Below are 18,179 nucleotides of genomic sequence, written 5' to 3'. Positions count from 1 at the left end.
CCTGTCACTGGAGAGAGCCTAACGATACAACAGATGTAAGATCTCGAGAGAAAATGTCTGTTACATTCCTCAGGAGCTGGATGTGTGGAGCACCCAGTGGAAAGGAAGGTTGCCTAACTAGGATGATGGCCCAAATGCAAGGATAGCAGAGGAAGGTGGAAGAGGAGGGAGAAGATGAATTAGAGAAAGTGGGAGAAAGAAACCAGAAGACACAAAACCCCTAGCAATGGAGACCGTACAACCTGCAGACTGGAAAAAAAAAAAAAAAATAGGAAGAAAAAAGGAGGAACTTGAAACAAAGGATGATGAAACTAGACAACAAAATGGTAGTGAATACTTTATTTGTTGTATTTAAACAAGCAAATTTGGGGGGGGTGGTATTTCCTCATGGTCCTCCCGCCCTCCCTCCCCTATGTTCCCATGATGATGATCAACTGCTTTATTCCGTTCCCCATCTTTCTTCTTATCCAATTATCCAGGCCTTTGTCTTTTTAAATCCATGATCCTCAGTCTTGTCTTTGAAGGACGAAAAGCTTTCCACGTGTTAGGAAAATTCAGGATCTGGTAGTCCTTGCGACAACTCGCTGCATGTGTATTTTGACTCATTCATGTGGCTTCGCGCATTCTCAACCTGTCCTCCCACGCCAGGGAAGTATCTGTCTCTTTTATAACACGACTCAATTCAAAAGGCCCCTTGTTAGAGATTTGCAGGCATGCAAATGGGAAACACCATATAAACAGTGAAAAAATACATCTTTTCAGATTGTTGGATTTTCTCCTTAATGGTCTTAAAAAAAGCAACTAGAAACCTTTCATTTCATAAACACGTGCACATATAAATATTTACAGTCGTAATCAAAATGTGATATTTATCCTTGTAATGTTTCTCAAAAACATGACCTCAGCCAGAGTTTATCTCAGGTAGGCTGAGAACTGTCACTCAGTTTGTAAATTACCTCCAGAGTGTGGTTTATTTTCTCATTCCGAAAAAAAAAAAGAATTTCTCTGCTAAGTTCAAACACTGACATCCCGTGAAGATGCCAGTCTTTATACACACTTATAAAAGTAGAACATGTGCTGTATGATACACTAGTACAAAGTTTTACAAATTATTACAAGTAAATTATATAAATTACAGTGACATTGAGGAAGATTGTAGTTTTATCTTGGGGTGGTTCTTCTAGCAATCATATTGCTGTAAAGAAAATGAAATAAGCATCAGGTTCTGATCAGGCGAAACAAGGATGACATTTCAGTGCTTTAAATTCCTGTTTTAAGCAAACATAAAGCAGACTGATCTCAGCTTCAGTAGAGGTTGGGTCAACAACACTGAGAGCTTTGACAATGCTCACAAAATGTTTCCTAAACAAACCAGACTGTTGTCCTTCCCCAGTAAAAGCTGCAGAGAGAGGCCATAGAAACTGCAGTTTACGATGCTTGGCTGGCTTTGAATATGCTTGGGGTGGGTTTTTAATCTCAGGGATTTAAGAGATAATGCCTTGGGAGTTTCACACTGATGGGGGCTCAAGGCAGGCAACTTTTGAATTAAATGCTACAGAGTTACAGATTTGACTCATCTACATTAAAAACCTTGCTCTTTGAAACTGTCTTTTGTCTACAAACAAACATAACAGATCTGACCCGCAGTGTCTGGGAAGAAGCCTCTCTACAGTGACTCAGATGGGAAACCCAGTGGGACTCTTGGCTCCCCCCGCTCAGAGGAGAGTGACTTTCTGCCGAACCACTACAGCAATTTTGGTCGTTGACACTTATGCCCGTCCCCCAAATGCACCGGCGCTGAAGTCCAGTGGGTTCTCACCTAATTTAAACTCTGCCTTGTAGGAAATTCAAGGCTAAAAATAGGTTATTTTATAGTAATCCCAAGAGCATTCTTTGCCTCCCCCCAACCATATTGCCTGGAAACGACTCCAAATTGAAGGCTTTCCACTCTGCTGTTTTCTTGGAAATTTGGCAGGCTCCCAAGGCAATTATTAGTCTTGCTTTATTTGCCTGATAAGGAAATCTAGAATTTTATTTTAACTTCCCCTCAAAAATCGTAGAAAGTTTCCATCTATGTTCAGCAAAGTTTTTCGTGGTAGCAATGGGCTTTTCATTTTCATTAGGTTTTGTCTTACTTTCAAAGAAAGTTAGGAGACCTTGAACCAGAGAAGTGAATGGTTAGGAAAATACAAATTAAGTAAGTTTTTGTTTATCTAATCCTGCTTTACAGAATAAGACATTAAAAAAAAAAAGAAAGAAAGAAAAATTGGACCAAAGCTGGACTTCCATCAATTCAGTAATATATGTTTTTTAGGAAAATACAGAAACAAAAACTTTCCTTACTAACAAATGCGTATTTCTCCTCAAAATCATATCCCCAGGAAACAAGTGCTTCCTGGTTTTCTTTCACAGTGAAAGGCTTTTAATGAGCTGCTATTCAAAGGCCAGTAGTGATTCTCTAGGCTTAGCTGTTTGGGCATTATTGTGACTCCTTATAAGGAAGGAACTGTAGAAAACCCAACAGAACAGCAAGTGCTGCATACAGGTTAAGAGCAGAAGCTGTGGCATAAAATGACCCAGGGTTTGAAGCCTGTTACTTCCTTACTAGGTGATCTTAGAAATGTTGCTCAATCTCTGCATCATAGGCTTTTCTGGAATAGGGGTTTAGCACAATGCTTAGGGCAATGGATGATCGCTGTTACTTGTGTATACTAGTTGGGAATGTGAGAGCAAGCAATGAAAGGACATTTCTTTTGTGTCTCTGCAACCAGAGCAGGGGCAGTGGGTTAGATCCTGAAGGGGCACTCTGTCTATGGGTGACATTGTTTTATATACTCAGGGCCAGCTACAGAAAACCAAGATAACCCAGTGACTGTGACACTCAAGGAAGCTTCCTATTGAGAGCAAAACTGAATGCTGTCAATGCTATGCCACAAAAAATGGAATAAACACTGGTAGGTGGAGCAGGGTTTGACTTTGGCTTTTTTCTCTAGGATGAAAACAATGGTGCATTTTTACACAGGTTCTTACCTGTTGGCGAGAGCAGCAATAACCACAGATGCCTCCAAGCACTCCGTTTATTATTTGAAAGAGACACAAGATGAATTCAATTCCACCAAGTGCCAAGAGGATAGAAAACAGAGAGACATTCCATTCCACTGCATGCTTGGGTTCAATGCACTGGGACCACGTGGAGCTATCCAGAAGGTAACTGCGGATAAAAAGAGAACCTTCTGACATATGGCCACACCCAGTGGGATGTCTCATGAGCATACTTTTTGTGTGGTGTTTTTTTCATTCATCAATAGATTTATTCAATGCCCTATATCAGATTCTTCCAATCCAAGTCATTCCACAAAATGAGGAATTTAGCCCAGATCTGGTTGCTGTATAATAAACAAAAAATTCAACAAAGATTATGGAACACTCGGTGTCGGTTAGACATCGAGACAGAGCTGGGGATATAATGGCCTGGGTTCTGTCCTGGAAAAGCATCGCTTAAGAGAAGAAACAATAGCTAATCTCAGTGTAACCAGTACACTGATCAGGTAAACCAAGGGTAAAAGGGCCATAGAGGAAGGATACCTAACTTAGGCCAGGGAGAAGAGTTGCTTATGCATCTAGCCCACAAGTCTGAGCTCCACGAAGGTAGGAACCAGACCTATTCATCATTGTATATCCAATTCCCAAGCCGGTATCTGGCACATAGTAAGTACTCAACACATTGGAAAAGTCATCGAATGATGAATAACAATCCGAAGTCACTGTAAAATGTTAGCAAACCATACTGGGATCATTATCTGAATATATATATTCTTGATGAAATAGGATTCAATCACATGGGAAAATCTAAGATTGACTTAATTCCACTAAGAGATCTGGTATAATTCTTTCCTTATCACTTCTTCCTACCACAACAGAACAAAAGGGCTGCAAATTAGAGACCTCGCTTTGGAATGGTTCATTGAGCCAATCAGAAATTCAATTTGTTGATGACATACAAAAAAATTTTGTTCTTCTGGCCCTGTCTTTCTGCATATAAAGTGGAACAAAAATCCATAATTTCAGAACACAATATAAAAAAAATTCTTTGCCTCCACTTGGCTATTGAGCAACTAATCACTGGCTTGTTATTCCCCATATTGAAATCTCTGGACAAGTTGAAATGAGGAATAACACAGAAGCAGGAGGTTTCTTGCAGAAGCTGGGGTGGATCACGAGAGGGGCTATAAAATAATCAGCTATAAAAAAGTTTAGTGATACTCTCACCTCTCCTTGGATTAATCATAACGTTTTTTAGAGGTGGGTTTGTGCAGTAGATCATATGTTTTTGTATACGTGTGTAACCAATTTGTCCTGGTACATTCAGTATGTTCAGAACAAAGCATGAAAAGTATGAGCTGAAAAATCATGATCAATAACAATTTTGAACACCAAACTTTCAAACTCCTGTGAGTACTGATTTTCCTTCAGAAGCTACCATTGGGCTGTACCTGTTGAAAGCGAGTAGATAATATTAACAGCTAAGAATGGCAGTGCTCATGCTGTGTCAGCTTCTGTGACAAATATTTTATACACAGTATCTTATTAATCCTCCAGACAACTGCCATTGGCTTTATTTTACAGATGAAATAACTGAGGTACAGAGAGCTCAGTTCACCTTTTCCAGGTTACTGAGACAGTAAATGCAGAGCTGAGATTGAACCCAGGTCTATCTAATTCCATATTCATGATCTGATGACTTCATTATATGCTACAAAATTCATGGGAGACAAACATTCTTGAAAATATAAGGGCAATTCAAATTCATTATTCTTATTATTTTCACTCGTGAATCTCATTACTAAACCTTTCAAAATTCAAAACAGAATGTCATTCATTTATCATTATGTACATCAGTTTCTATCAGCTATTTCTGTTCTTTTCTCAATAATGGATAAGAAATAAGTATCAACATAAAACAATGGAGCCACTTAATTTTCCTGATGTTAAAGTCACGAATAAGATCTGTCTTATACAGCCTGATCACTTTAAATAAAGGGTGTGTTATACACAGTTATTACGTTATATGTGAGTGTGTGTGTGTGTCTTGGGGGGGGTAGTATGATTGACCCTGGGCTTTGGTTAAATTCATATGGTTTTCATCCATATTATGTAAGGATCCCATAATATTTTCTTAGAAAATAGTAAAATTAGCCAATTGCTCTGGCATAGTATACACACTGTATAAGCACAAACTTCACAGCTAGGCTGCCTGGGTTCAATTCATGACTGCCATGTCTTAGCAATGTGACTTTGGATACGTTACTTCATCTCTCTGTGCCTCCATTTCCTCATCTGTAAAATGGAAGCAATAGTGGAAGTCACCTCATACCGTTATCACAAGGACTGAGTCAGTGAATCCGTTAAAAAGCTTCTCTGGGTCAGGGACTGGGCATTCATCCTCCGATACCCCTTGCCTAAATTGTGCCTGAGTTAGTGAGAATAAACCTGGTTGAGAGGATGGATGAATGAATGGTTGATGCTTTTTTAGTTTGATGGGTTTACCACTATACACACGTGGTGGATAAGAACGTGCGACCTGATGGGGGTCAATCACTTACCCTCCCTCTGTGTTGGCAAAGGTGTAGTTCCATTGGCCACTGGCATCAAGACATCTTGGTCCTTCCGCTAAGCCCAGTGCTGCCACAATGACGCAGTAGCCAGATCCTGCAATTCCGATGAGAGCGGCCAGTACAGAAGAAAACATCTAGGGGAAGGAGAATCACCAGAAGTGAGGCACAGAGCGTCGCAGCTACCTCTTAGGGACCACTTCCCCACCGGCGCAGGAAAACCTACCGCGCATCTTTTGCCGCAGTTTTCGTGGCCGCCGCAGCCGCAGCAGTCGTCCTGTTCCAGCCCCATGAAGATGAATGCTGGCAGGAGCATCTGTTTAGAAAACACGCAAATTAAAGTCATTGTCTTTCCCCAGGTCCATAGGGTCAGTCAGGCTCAGCATCTTTTGGTAAAATATTTTTCTTTCTGACACTGTTGAATGTCTTTGGGTTAGGTTGACAAAATATCTCAAAGAATGTAAACTCTGAGGAGAAAAAAAAACCCTCTAAAGTCTAATATCCCTTTGTTTTCATGTAACGTATCACATTAGGTAGGGTCAGGGTCTAGCATGGGAGGGGTAAAATAATTACCTATAAATGTGTTAATCCATAAGAGTTCATAACATAGTTCCAGAGGCAAACTCTGTTCGGAAACTATTAAACCCTGTCTTTTAAGTCTGTTTGTTTGTTTGTTTTCCCTTGAAAAGCATAGAAGATAACAACAAATCTTCAACAGAATAACAAACTTTTTTATAAACAAGAGAGATGAAAGCTCTGTATAATAGAGGTGAAGTGCTTCTTTGAAGACACAATTGCATATGGTTGTAGCTTCACAATAAAGCTCATAAAAGAACATAAGTTTGAAATACTTTGAGTTCAAGATCAAAAGAAGTTTAAACAAGCAAGGTGTTGTCTTAAAGACAAATGATTACGAAATTAACTGTACCTCAAAAAATAAAACAAAACAAAACAAAAACAGACCTGAGAACTAGTGGGGAAAGAAAAGACAAATGATTATGTTAACATGATGGTAATGCTTAAATTCAAAGCAGATTTGCCAACCATAGTTAGTGTATTAAGTCTAAGTATCCTTTACTTGACTAAGAAAAATATTCTGTATGGTATTAGCAATTCCATAAAACTTCTCTTCAAAATTCTCAATCCCAGCATTTCAAAGTGGCAAACTCAAGTTTGTCCACATTATTTCCATGCTGTAGTTGAAGCTAATACTTTCAGCTCCCAGGTTGGCAGGCAAATTCCTCTCACTTCACTTCAAAACAAACCTTGGAACAAACAACACATTCCACTATTACCTTCAGACACTGATTTGTTGCTAACTGAAGGATTTTTCCTAAACACCACACCCCAGGCTTACATAAAGGAGAAAATTTATAGTCCTTTCCCAATAGCAATGCACTCACAATTCAATATTTTTCTCTGTCACTGATGCCTGAGAATAAACAGCAGAGAATTTGGATCCAAAACTCTGTTGATTTAGACAGAGAACCAGTGGACTTCTCCCAGCTCCCCAGAGCAAAGGTTAAATGACTGGTGCTCCAGGACTAGAAACTACAGTTTTTCAAATCGGATTTAAAAGCTAGTATCTGTTTCTAGCTGTAGAGTAACAGAGTTTAGCAAAAAAGTAGTTCACTTTTCGTTGAATGGGGATTTTGTAAAACAACATCTAATAAAATCAATACACTATACCTATCTCAACTTTCGTATAATCTGCTTTCAAAAGAAGAATGAACAAAAATCCTGGATTTGGAAACATACCTCATAGAAAACTTTCTATGAAAACATCTCATCTGACGAGAAAGAATTTTTTAAGGCTGGAATGATTCTGAATGACTTACCAGCAAACCTCCTCCTATGATGCCAGAGAAGAACCACACAAAGTGGCTAAGATGGTCTTCAGAAGCGTACTTTGTTTCCCCATTGGGAAAGTACAGCAAAATATTAGCTACAATGCAGAGGATGGCGAGCCACACCAGAGAATGTCCGATGCATCGCGCGCATTTCCCGTAGCACATAGTGGCGGAGTTTATTTTTTCCCCCTTCTCTCTGCGGCTTGGCTCGGTGATGGCCCAAATCAGAGGAGAGCGTGCCCGTCTGCGGAGAAAGCAAAAGCCATTCTCAGCCCATTCCTGCAACCTCTTAAATACTCTGAGTTCTAAGTCACCGGGTGGATGAGGTCCTTGGCTTTCATTGGTCCTGATTGCAGGCTCCGGTTGGGGTTGGGGGGAGGTGGGGGAATGTCCCGCCCTTCAAATGAAATCCTTGGGCTAAGCGAAACCAGGGGCAGGACTTGAGAAACAGCCTCAGTCATAGGCAAGAGAGAAGATGATTAATCCTCCACAAGGAATTCACTGTGTAACTCCTTCGCAGGATAAAAAAAAATCCACAGGAAAGTCTAATATAACTTTCCAGTAAGTGCCAAGCGTCCACAGCATGACAGCTCTGGTTGAGGCTGTGATTTTGTTCCATGCAGCTGTCTGGACAGCTTCCAGTCTGAGGGCTCTGTGTTCACTTTCACCTCTGCACTGATTTAATCCAAGACCTGGGGCAAGTCTCCTGAGCTCGTTTCCTTGTCTGTTAAAGGCAAGGTGTCCAAGCCATCACCCACGGATTTAAGGAAGCTTTTGGGAAAATTACAGAGCTGCCTTCTTTCCTCTGCCTCTGGCGTGCTCGGCAGGACTGCGCCTACTGTCCAGCCTTCCCGGACATCTGCCTCCAAAACAAATCTGGCACCGAAACAAAGGTGGCATTAGTCAACACAAAGGGCTCAGGCACCTTTTTATTCCTGGGTACTGCTGTCAGGCAAAGGGTTGCCAGGAAGGTCCAAGGGAGGTGCAGGCTCAGAAGGCGAGGCAGAGAAAGGCTGTTAGACTAACTTTCTGGTATAGTCTACCAGTCAGGTCTGTTGCAGGCTCAGAAGGCAAGGCAGAGAAAGGCTGTTAGACTAACTTTCTGGTATGGTTATCTTGCAGAAGGAGGGGTCAGATTCTGAATAATTTTAGCCCTTGAATAGCAGGTGGCACCGGCCAGCTGGGTGGGGGGAGGACTGAGTGGCCAGGTGAGGCCAGGAGGGCTGGAGGGACCCCATCACCAGGACAAAATGGTGAGTACAAAATAGAGGCAAAAGGTCTCTTTTTTGCTAAGGAGTTGTTAGTTCAAAAGAGGAAGGTGAGCCCCACTGGTGAATCTAGAAGCTCAGGCTGAGGCCAGAGTCTGAAGGATTCGGATCAAATCTAGAGGGCAGGACACATACCAAAACTGAGCAGCCAGCTGGGGTTAATGATGTGGGATCCAGACTGGGAAAAGGACCCAAGAGGAAGCATATGGCCTGAGTGTACTAAGAAGGATGTGTATCCAGACTGGCCTAAGAAATAGATGGATGGAAAACTGAGTGCAGACAGGGAAGCCTGAAACCACCCACCTGCTCAGTTATAAGGAGGCAGGTCTTCACAAGAACATTAATCCATCACCACCATGCATCCAAAAACCAGGCACGTGTGCCCTCTGTCCTGGCTTTAAGTCCTACTGGAAACGGGATTCCACTGGTGTCAGGGTCTGGGGTGGCAGTGCAGGTGAATGACTGGGTCCTCTGTTGAGGCATCGTCATTCTAACCCTCACCTCTGAGGACCTAGCCCATAGATAGAGGTCAGAAAGGGGGAGAGAGACCCTTTGATGACTTTGCCTCCAAGTGCTTAAATCCCCTTCCTCCTTCTCTACCCCACCCCTACTGTCAGTGGAGCAGGGAGAAGAGAGGGAGGGGCTTGGAAAGAGAGAGTCTGAGGTGACAGCCCAACTCTGCTCTCTGCCAGCTTTGAGGATCAGGAAAGTCACGTACATTCCTGGGACTCTGTTTCCTACTCTCTAAGACAAGGGGCAGGACTCCATCAGTGGTTCTTACGTTTCTGAGCCTTGTAATGGTATGGACCCCCTCCCCAGAAAAAGAAATGTACATATATGCAAGCACACACATTTTTCATTCCATTCCTGGGGGTTCACGGACTCCCTGAAGCCCGTTAGTGGATCCTTTCCCACGTTTCTCAAGGTGTGGCCTGTCCAGAGACCACTTGCATGACAGAGGCAGATTCCTCTTCCCTTGCTGGATGTCCTAAATAGCAATTTATCAAGGTGGGGTCCAATCACCTGCATTTTTTACAAACATTTCAAATGGGTCTTATGTTCACTCAGGTTTGGGGATCACTGGTCCAGTCCACAGCCCAGGTTAAGTCTCATTTGTATTAGATGTTCTCTAAGGCCACTGTCACCTCCAATGGCGCCTCAGTTCTACCAGAAGACAGTGCATGCACGAATTGTGGCGACACGTCACAACTCAGCATAAGGCACTTTCAGGCTTGAGCTGACAAAATTCTCTTGTAATATGGAGTCCCTTTCCCTTGCCCACCCTCTGCTTCTACCCCTCAGCTGATAACCTAAAGCAGGGTCTTTTCTGTTTCAGCTCTTGGTTTAAGACCAGATATGGTTTTCTGGACAATTTCTTTAACCACTTGGCTCTGGTCCTAGCCAGACTTTGCCCAACAGATGACCCTGGCCTTCTTCCTGGCCGTGAACTCTCAGTTTCCTGTGCAGACCTGCTATTGCCATGGGTTTCTTTCCACTCTCCAACTCCCACCGCTGGCCGTTCCCCCACCTCTACCTTCCTGTCTTCCTTGTTCTGAGTCTTATCTTCTTGCAGGGCTTCAAGCTGTAGGATTCTACTCATACATCACCTCAAAGAGGCCCTTTCCTAGGACCCTACCTTATGATGCTGTGCCCCGCCTCAGTTACTCTTCATCACATGCCCCTGTTCTGTTATCATCCCAGAATTTATCATCCCTGAAATTATTCTATGTATTCACTTGTTTCCTTTTCTGTTGTCTGTCTTCCCCTCTCCTCCCCTCTGACTAGGGAACCCTTTCTGCCTCATCCACCATTGCTTCCCCAGTGCCTGGAACAGTGCCTGGTGCATAGTAGGTGCTCCGTAAACTTTTGCTGAAAATTGAATGAATAAATAAATGAATCAATGACTTTTTAAGGCTATTCTCAGCAGGCTGGTGCTCCAGTCCCTCAACTCTATTTTGCCTCTCTGTGAGCCCACAATCTCACCCAGAACCCCCTTAGCTTTGGAGTCCACAATACTGCTCCTTGATCCTGCCACTGCCTGACTGTCTGTTTGGGGCGAGTTATCAACGATTCTGTACCTCAGTTTCTATCATTCATTTGTTCACCAATGTTTATTGAGCCCCTACTATGTTTTCTAAGTGCTGGGGACGCAGCAGTAAACAAACAAAAATCCCTACCTTTAAGAAGAGTCCATTCTATCAGAAGGAGACAAATAAAAAGTAGTGCTAAATAAATAAAATACATTGTGTATTGGTGATAAGTGCAGGAAAGCGGAATGAATGGGTGAGGAAGAGGGCCTCTGAGACAGGATAAAATAGAACCTACATCACAGAGTTACGATGTATGAAGTGAGTCAACGTGTCTAAGGCGTGAAGCACCTGGCATTTAGCAATCACTCCATAAATGTTACTTATTATTACTATTTTCATCAACACACTCTCTCCCAGGCAAGATGTCTCTACTCCATTTACGATTCATTATGTCTACGTCCCTAATATTCCATCACTCCAATAGACACTGGATCCCTTTATTATTTTTTGTGACTAATTTTTAAATACTGGAGCTCCTATAGTTATTAAAAGTTCACTTTTATCTCCCTCATTGCATCTGGAATCAACCTCAACTCACGAATACCTTTGGAAAGAGTGGTTTATACTGCACTACAGGACCGCATGTCCCTGAGCACGTTTTGGGTATGCTGCCCCACTGCCAGAGGGCCCTGTTCTTCCCCCCCGCCCCAGTCCATCCCCCCAGCTTTGTTCCCTAGGCCGAACTCATCACTCTTCCATTACACCTCCCATCACACCCCTGCCTACCTCCCAGAGGCTTATCACTCCGACTTTGCCCTTAACACACCCCCATCGAGCACCAATCAGACCACGATGCACTAATGCGCATCCTCACCAGCTTCCCCAGCTCCACTGAGGTCCCAGAGAGCAGGTCATCTTTTCTCCTTTGAAGGCACAACAGCTAACACAGTCAGGCATTTAGTTGGCTCCCAATAAATATTTGCTAAATTTTGTTCAAATACATAGGGAAGTTGAATATGGTCAGTTCAAAGATGATTTGCTCTTAAGTGAAGCCAAAATGTCTTATGAAAAGTTAGGCAAAATTGGCATTTGTTATGTTTAAATTAGAAACATTTCAGTTTTACCCATCATGCACATGAGCAGCTGTCATGTGCCACTTATAATGAGCTCTCCTAACCATTTGATGTGTGGAATGTGACTTCAAGAATAATTCCAAGGAAAACTCCTTTTGATAATATCGAGATAATATCAATGTAAACATAGATTGTAGTGTTGGAAGAAGCCTCAGTAGAGTGAATGGTTCAGCTCCCACCCCTTCACAGAATCTTTATGGTCATTTTATAGTTAAACCCACAGGGATTAAAGACTCTTCCCAATGTCATCTAGCTAGTGGGCAGTAGAAAGCAGTTACCTTTAAGAACTAATGTCAGTGGTCTGTGAGTCTACGTGGTTGTGAGATTCTAAGAGGAAGATTTTAACTCATATCTCTTGCCTCCTGGTTGCTTTCTTCCACATGTATTTTGCCTTCCTTGTTGGGAAAGCACTAGTTTCTCACTCAACTGACACTTGAAAAACATAACCATTCATAAATAATAACCATACTCATTAGAGCTTTTTTGATTATAAATAACAGAAGCCAGTTCCAGCTGCTTTAACCAAAGGGACATTAGTTATGAACTCCGAAGGTAGGGATGCAGATGGAATGGTGGGAATCATGCACAAGGGGAACCAAACTCTGTAGGAAATCCAGAATGTCCTCCTCAATCTCCATCTTATATTTTTGACTCTTCTGTCCATAACTTCATTCTTTGTAATGAAAACTCGTTTTCTCTCTCACACGAAAGAATACGGCTACTGACGATACCCAAGTTTACATTTTTCTCTGTTCAAGAGTCCCATTCCAACCCCAGATTCTGAGGGAAGGGAGTTGCACTGGACAAGACTGGGACACGTGCCCATGCCTGGGGGGCCTGAATAACTTGCTGCAAGAAGCCATCTCCGCAACCGTGTAGATGGAGGAGCAGGCATCCTCAGGAAAAGGTGAGCGTTGGACCAGGTGGAGAAGCCAGGAGCTGTTCTTTACTTGAAATTGAAATCAGGGTATCCCACCACAGTAAGAGGAAGGCGGAGAGAGGGAGCAGTGGTGAGCCATCCTACCCACAGCTTCCTGGCTTTCCCCTCACTTTAGAATGTAGCTCAATTTATTCTTATTCTTGGGTTGAAAATAAGCTTCTTGGCAAACTCACAATGAATCACCAGTCCACACCTGTCAGAATGGCCATCCTCAAAAAGACCACAAATAACAGATGTTGGTGAGGATGTGGAGAAAAGGGAACCCTGTACACTGATGGGAATACAAATTTGTGCAGCCACTGTGGAAAACTGTATGGAGGTCCCTCAAAGAACTAAAAATGGAACTACCATATGATCCAGCAATTCCACTCCTGGGTAGATATCCAAAGAAGACAAAAACTTTCGTTCAAAAAGACACATGCATCCCAATGTTCACAGCAGCATTATTTACAATAGCCAAGATATGGAAGCAATCTAAATGTCCATGAACAGATGAATGGATAAAGAAGATGTGGTATATATATACAATGGAATATTATTCAGCCATAAAAAAAATGAAATAATGCCATTTGCAGCAACATGGGTGGACCTAGAGATGATCATACTAAGTGAAGTCAGAAGGAGAAAGACAAATACTCTATGTTATCACTTATATGTGGAATCTAAAATATAAAACAAACAAATGGAAATGCAAACAAAAAAATAAGCTTCTTGGCCCAAGATTAAACCAGAGTTCCGTTTTTTCCCCTCATCCATTAACTTCTCAGTTCCCTCATCTCCATCTGGTAGTTTTAGCTCAACGTTTCACAGCCATCATTTTACCCCCTCATCAAGCCAGGGAACTCCCTGGCCTCATTGCCATTTTCAGACAAGACACCTCCTGGGACACCTGATCCATATTCTGAAGCTCCAGATGTGGGTCTAGCTCTCCCTTCTTGGGGGCTGTCTGCTCAGAAGGGCTGGCCTGCCCCCTTGTGTGATGGGTGAGCTGAGGCTGACAACCCTCACGCACGCCTGTGACAACCAGCGCACAAATACTTTAAGAGAGAAGGACTCTTGTTTTCTGACTTGAGTATCATTTCTTTGGGTTTTGTAACAGAGCCTGCCATATGAGATGGTGGAGGGCTTCAAAGATGATCTGAGTCTCAATGGACAATGGCCTGTGGGTCTCTAAAACCACACACACTGGCAAAGCCCAAGGGAAACAGGGACTCTCCGGGGTGGGGCTAGGAATCTGAATTTTAAGAAAGCTCCCCAAGAAATTCGATGCACAGTCAGAGTTGAAAGCCACTGACGCAGGTGACCCAGCTTTCTAGTTATTTTATAAATGAGGCCACCGAGGTCCAAAAGGGTTAATTTCAGTTCAGAAGAAAAGCCACAGATAATTAAAACAAAAACAAACCCTAAAAAATGAAAGGTGATGAAATCGTCTGTTTGTGTTTTTTGAACCCATCAACCAGGTGCTTCCCGTTGTGGTTCTCTTTTACTTCCCCAGATCCCAGCTGCCTTTGAGGAGGATGGTAAAAACTGTTATCAAGTTACTGTGCATTAGAGGAAGGAGGGAGGGACAATAATGTATAGACACGTGCCAGTTCTCCTGCGTGGTAATTGAATTTTACAGCTGTCCTGTGGGGAGCTGTTTCCAGGTGAGGAAACTGAGGCTCATGTGGGTTATGCATGCAGGCTGAGGTCACGAGGCTGGTGAGTGACACGTTCCGGACTCCTCCTACTCAGGTATCTCTGACTCAGACCCTCATGCTTTTCCCTTCACACGTTTGGCTTTTTTCTACTATTTCACCACACCCTCTCTAGTGAAAAACGTTGACCAGATTTAAGGACTTTTAATTTGGCAGTTCTGAATAACATAATTCCCAGACATTAATCATTTGGGTTCTACTTTAATTAGATAAATGATTTTCAAGTTAACCTGAGAGGGGGAAAAATTAGGAGTATGGGATTAACAGATACACACTACCATATATAAAATAGATAAACAACAAGGATTTACTGTATAGCAGAGGGAACTATAGTCAATATTTTGTAATAACCTATAATGGAAAAGAATTTTTTTAAATAATATAGTTAGATACATATACACGTATAACCAAATCACCTTGCTGTACACCTGAAACTAAAACACTATTGTAAATCAATTATACTTCAATTTAAAAAAATAAATAAAATTTAAAAAATAAAGTTAGCCTAGTGTTTTCAAATGAGACTTTCCACCAATGTGGGTTGAAGGGTCAGAACCCTGGTGGACAGCACAGGACTAAGCCTATGGACAGTATTGCATGAACTTGGCTTTATTGTAGCATAATAGAACTGTCAAAAATCAAGATATGTGCACCACTAAAAGTTTAAAAAAAGAGTAATTTATTCTTTTTCTAGATTCGGTATAGGAGAGAAATAATAAAACCTCTTTTCATTTCCTTTACCCTAGTCTAATGTGTAAAAGGATTTCCCCACTTGGCCTTTGAGCTTATATAAAAAATATGCTTGCCTTTTTTTTTTTTTTTAGAAAGGTTAGTGTGGAATTCTCTCCCCTGCTGCTTTCCTGTCATTTAAAATTCAGCCCAGTGGAGCTTCTGCCAGCCGGCAGTTGAAGATCACATAAGGAAGTGAGAGTGGTTGGCTCAGAGGTGATTTTTAGGCACCACTTTCCAGGAATCCCTGGTGACAGGGGATTTTGTGTGTGTGTGTGTGTGTGTGTGTGTGTGTGTTTGAGCTCTGAATAAAAAGAATCTTCCTGCTGTACAGTTTTTAGTTGTTTCTATGACTTCAACACTCTCCAAGATTTAGATTGAAGCATAAGTAAGAGGCAATGTGAACCTTCTCCAAGTTGGTGAGTTAATCCTCCACCTAGACCTCGTGGCCTCGCCACTTCTCAGCCAAGCTGTTTTTGTGGCTGTCAGTCAAACTCCAGCATGGCACAATTCCCACTGATAATGAATGAGCTGAAAACGTGGGTTACTGTTGATTTTGTCCTAGGGAATTTTACCCAGAACAGCATTACAGCAGTGGAGTAGTTGAGACTTGGTGTGTGTGTGTGTGTGTGTGTGTGAGAGAGAGAGAGAGACAGACAGACAGACAGACATCAAGGAAACATGGCAGACTTGGGTTGGCTCAAAGGCTCAGTTCTGGCCGAGGTGGACGCTGACCTTACTTTCTATCTCCCTGTTCATAGTCTCTACCTGGCACCAATGCAGGAGAACCGAAGTCCAAGTAAGCACTACCCCAGCATCTAGTACAAACACCATGCCTCAGATTTCCTCCCCAGAAAGGGAGTTGAGATTCTAATTAGCCGAATCATCTAGTGACAACTCCCTTCATTGTCGTAAGTTACAAAAACACAGTCACGTACTCTGGGAACCCTGATGGGAAATTCATTCCATTTTCAAGTTAAACAGTTAGCCTGGCCTGTTTCAAATGACTGAAAGATTCTTTAGAGTCATGCTTTCTCAACAATGCCTTCACAATGATTCAGAAATTACTTTTTCAGATTTAAAAGGCGAGGAATACTTGAGCAAGAATTGCAAAGAGCCTGAAATACCAATTTGAAACATAAAAATCATCTAGAATATTTCTAATGCATTTGTTCCTTGCCCAATGGGAACAAAATAAGCTTCTTTAGTGAGAGCCTTCAGGATAGCTGTCCCTCCAAGTAATTAAATCAGGAATTTGAGCTAGAGATACCAGTTGTCAAGAAGATATTATTAAAAGCAGGTTCAGGATGTGGAAACCCTGCTCTGCCTTGCATCTTCCTTTGCAGATGCAGGTTCTGGCTGCTTTCACTCCCCTTCATGAGAACACAGGGGAGAATGATCACAGGACCTTGTCCTTCTTGACCACCTCCTCCTCCAATTTCCTGACTGTCTTCTCAATAGTCTTGGTGTCTTCTGAGATGACTTGATGTTTTTAGGAATCAGAGTCCCATACACAGGTTTGGCATGAGGCTTGTGTGAGTTACTTTCTTTCTTTCTTCTTTTTTTTTTAATGAAGAAGGAAGAACATGAACATAAATGAGTGCAAAGCATTTTTTTTCTTGAATCACATATGTGACATTTCACAGGAGGTCTTCTAGCTTCTCACAGTATATTAAAGACAATTTAAAAGTTATTGTGGGGAGTTCTTAAAGAAAAAAAATTTCCATTAGAAGAATGAAGATCCCTGACAAATTCACTTTTTATTTATTTTCTAAAAAAGATGTAGATTAAGGTTTTCCCCTCATTTTCATTCTTCCTTCAGAGCTTCTGATCAACATGAGGATCCTTCATTCAATAAATATTTACTAAATAACTACTGTGTGCCAGGCCTGAGCCTGAGAACTTTACATGTACACCTCATAGCAATCTTTTGAGATAGGCACTGCTATAAACACCATCACACAGGTGATCCATTATAAGAGACTCTCCCAAGGCCTTGCAATTTGTCCACGGTGGCCATGATTTGAGTTCAGGCAGTCTGGATCCAGAGCTGACTCTCTTAACCACTACACCATATTGCCTCCAATCCAGGAGGCTTGGTCAGATGAGAACAGGTATAGTCACAAATGTTAATACCATTATAAGTAAAATACACCTAGCACCCAGATACCGGTTTCTAAATATTGGGTTGGCCAAAAAGTTCGTTTGGGTTTTAAGATGTTATGGAAAACCCCGAACGAACTTTTTGGCTAACCCAATACCATTCTCCAATAAAAGGAACCAAGACCCTTTGGAGAAATGGCTGATTCTAGGGCTGAAGCAGCAAAATACAAGATGGTTCTGGAATATCCTGTGCTCTGTGTTCTGTGTTGTTTTATGTAATAGTCAGTTAGATGTGGCCACAAGAGGAGACACAGTGGAAGCCTGGAAAACAAAATGTATTATACTCACAGCCCTGGAAACAGGATGCCACCCAGGGCCACATGGAAAAGACACTAGGGTGGTCAGGAGGCCGAAGGGGCAGGTGTGAGGGGAGAGCTTAGGCCACCATTGGTGGCATTTCAAGGGCAAAGCAAGGCAGGCAGGGTAGACAATTAGAATTGGCTAGTTTGAATAATTTCAGCAGGCTCTAAGCTATAGGGATTGTCCCTAGTTGCCTGGCACCTGGCGCTGGGATGATGAAGGCAGAGGAGTACTGCCTCCTGGAGTCATGGGCCAGATAGGGGCTATCTGGCTCTGGACCGATTAGTTTGCACGTCAAAGGCATGCTGGGCCTTTGCTATCTCTAAGAGCTGACTGGCCCCAGGAAGGGTAGTATCTCCCCAGCCAGAAATGTTATTAAGATATTGAAACATCATGATATATAGAAAATAAAAATATAAGCAATACAGCCAGAAAGTAAGGAAGTGCTTAAGGGATG

The 18,179-nt window shown here is 42.2% G+C and overlaps 1 protein-coding gene across 1 annotated transcript; it reads right to left on the bottom strand.

Annotated features, from left to right (window-relative positions):
• Positions 1-324: 324 nt before the first annotated feature.
• Positions 325-7,792, bottom strand: TM4SF1 (transmembrane 4 L six family member 1). The gene is made up of 5 exons (XM_061194578.1): positions 7,451-7,792; positions 5,839-5,928; positions 5,604-5,749; positions 3,031-3,211; positions 325-1,195 (listed from the first exon to the last, which is right to left on the bottom strand). The coding sequence occupies exons 1-5, from the start codon at positions 7,625-7,627 to the stop codon at positions 1,181-1,183; spliced, it is 609 nt and encodes a 202-aa protein (XP_061050561.1). The 5' UTR covers positions 7,628-7,792; the 3' UTR covers positions 325-1,180.
• Positions 7,793-18,179: the final 10,387 nt, after the last annotated feature.

This window comes from Eubalaena glacialis, chromosome 6 (assembly GCF_028564815.1).
Source record: "Eubalaena glacialis isolate mEubGla1 chromosome 6, mEubGla1.1.hap2.+ XY, whole genome shotgun sequence".
Taxonomy (NCBI): domain Eukaryota; kingdom Metazoa; phylum Chordata; class Mammalia; order Artiodactyla; family Balaenidae; genus Eubalaena; species Eubalaena glacialis.
Note: the sequence above shows the minus strand (reverse complement) of the source record. Positions and strands in the feature narration are given on the sequence as shown.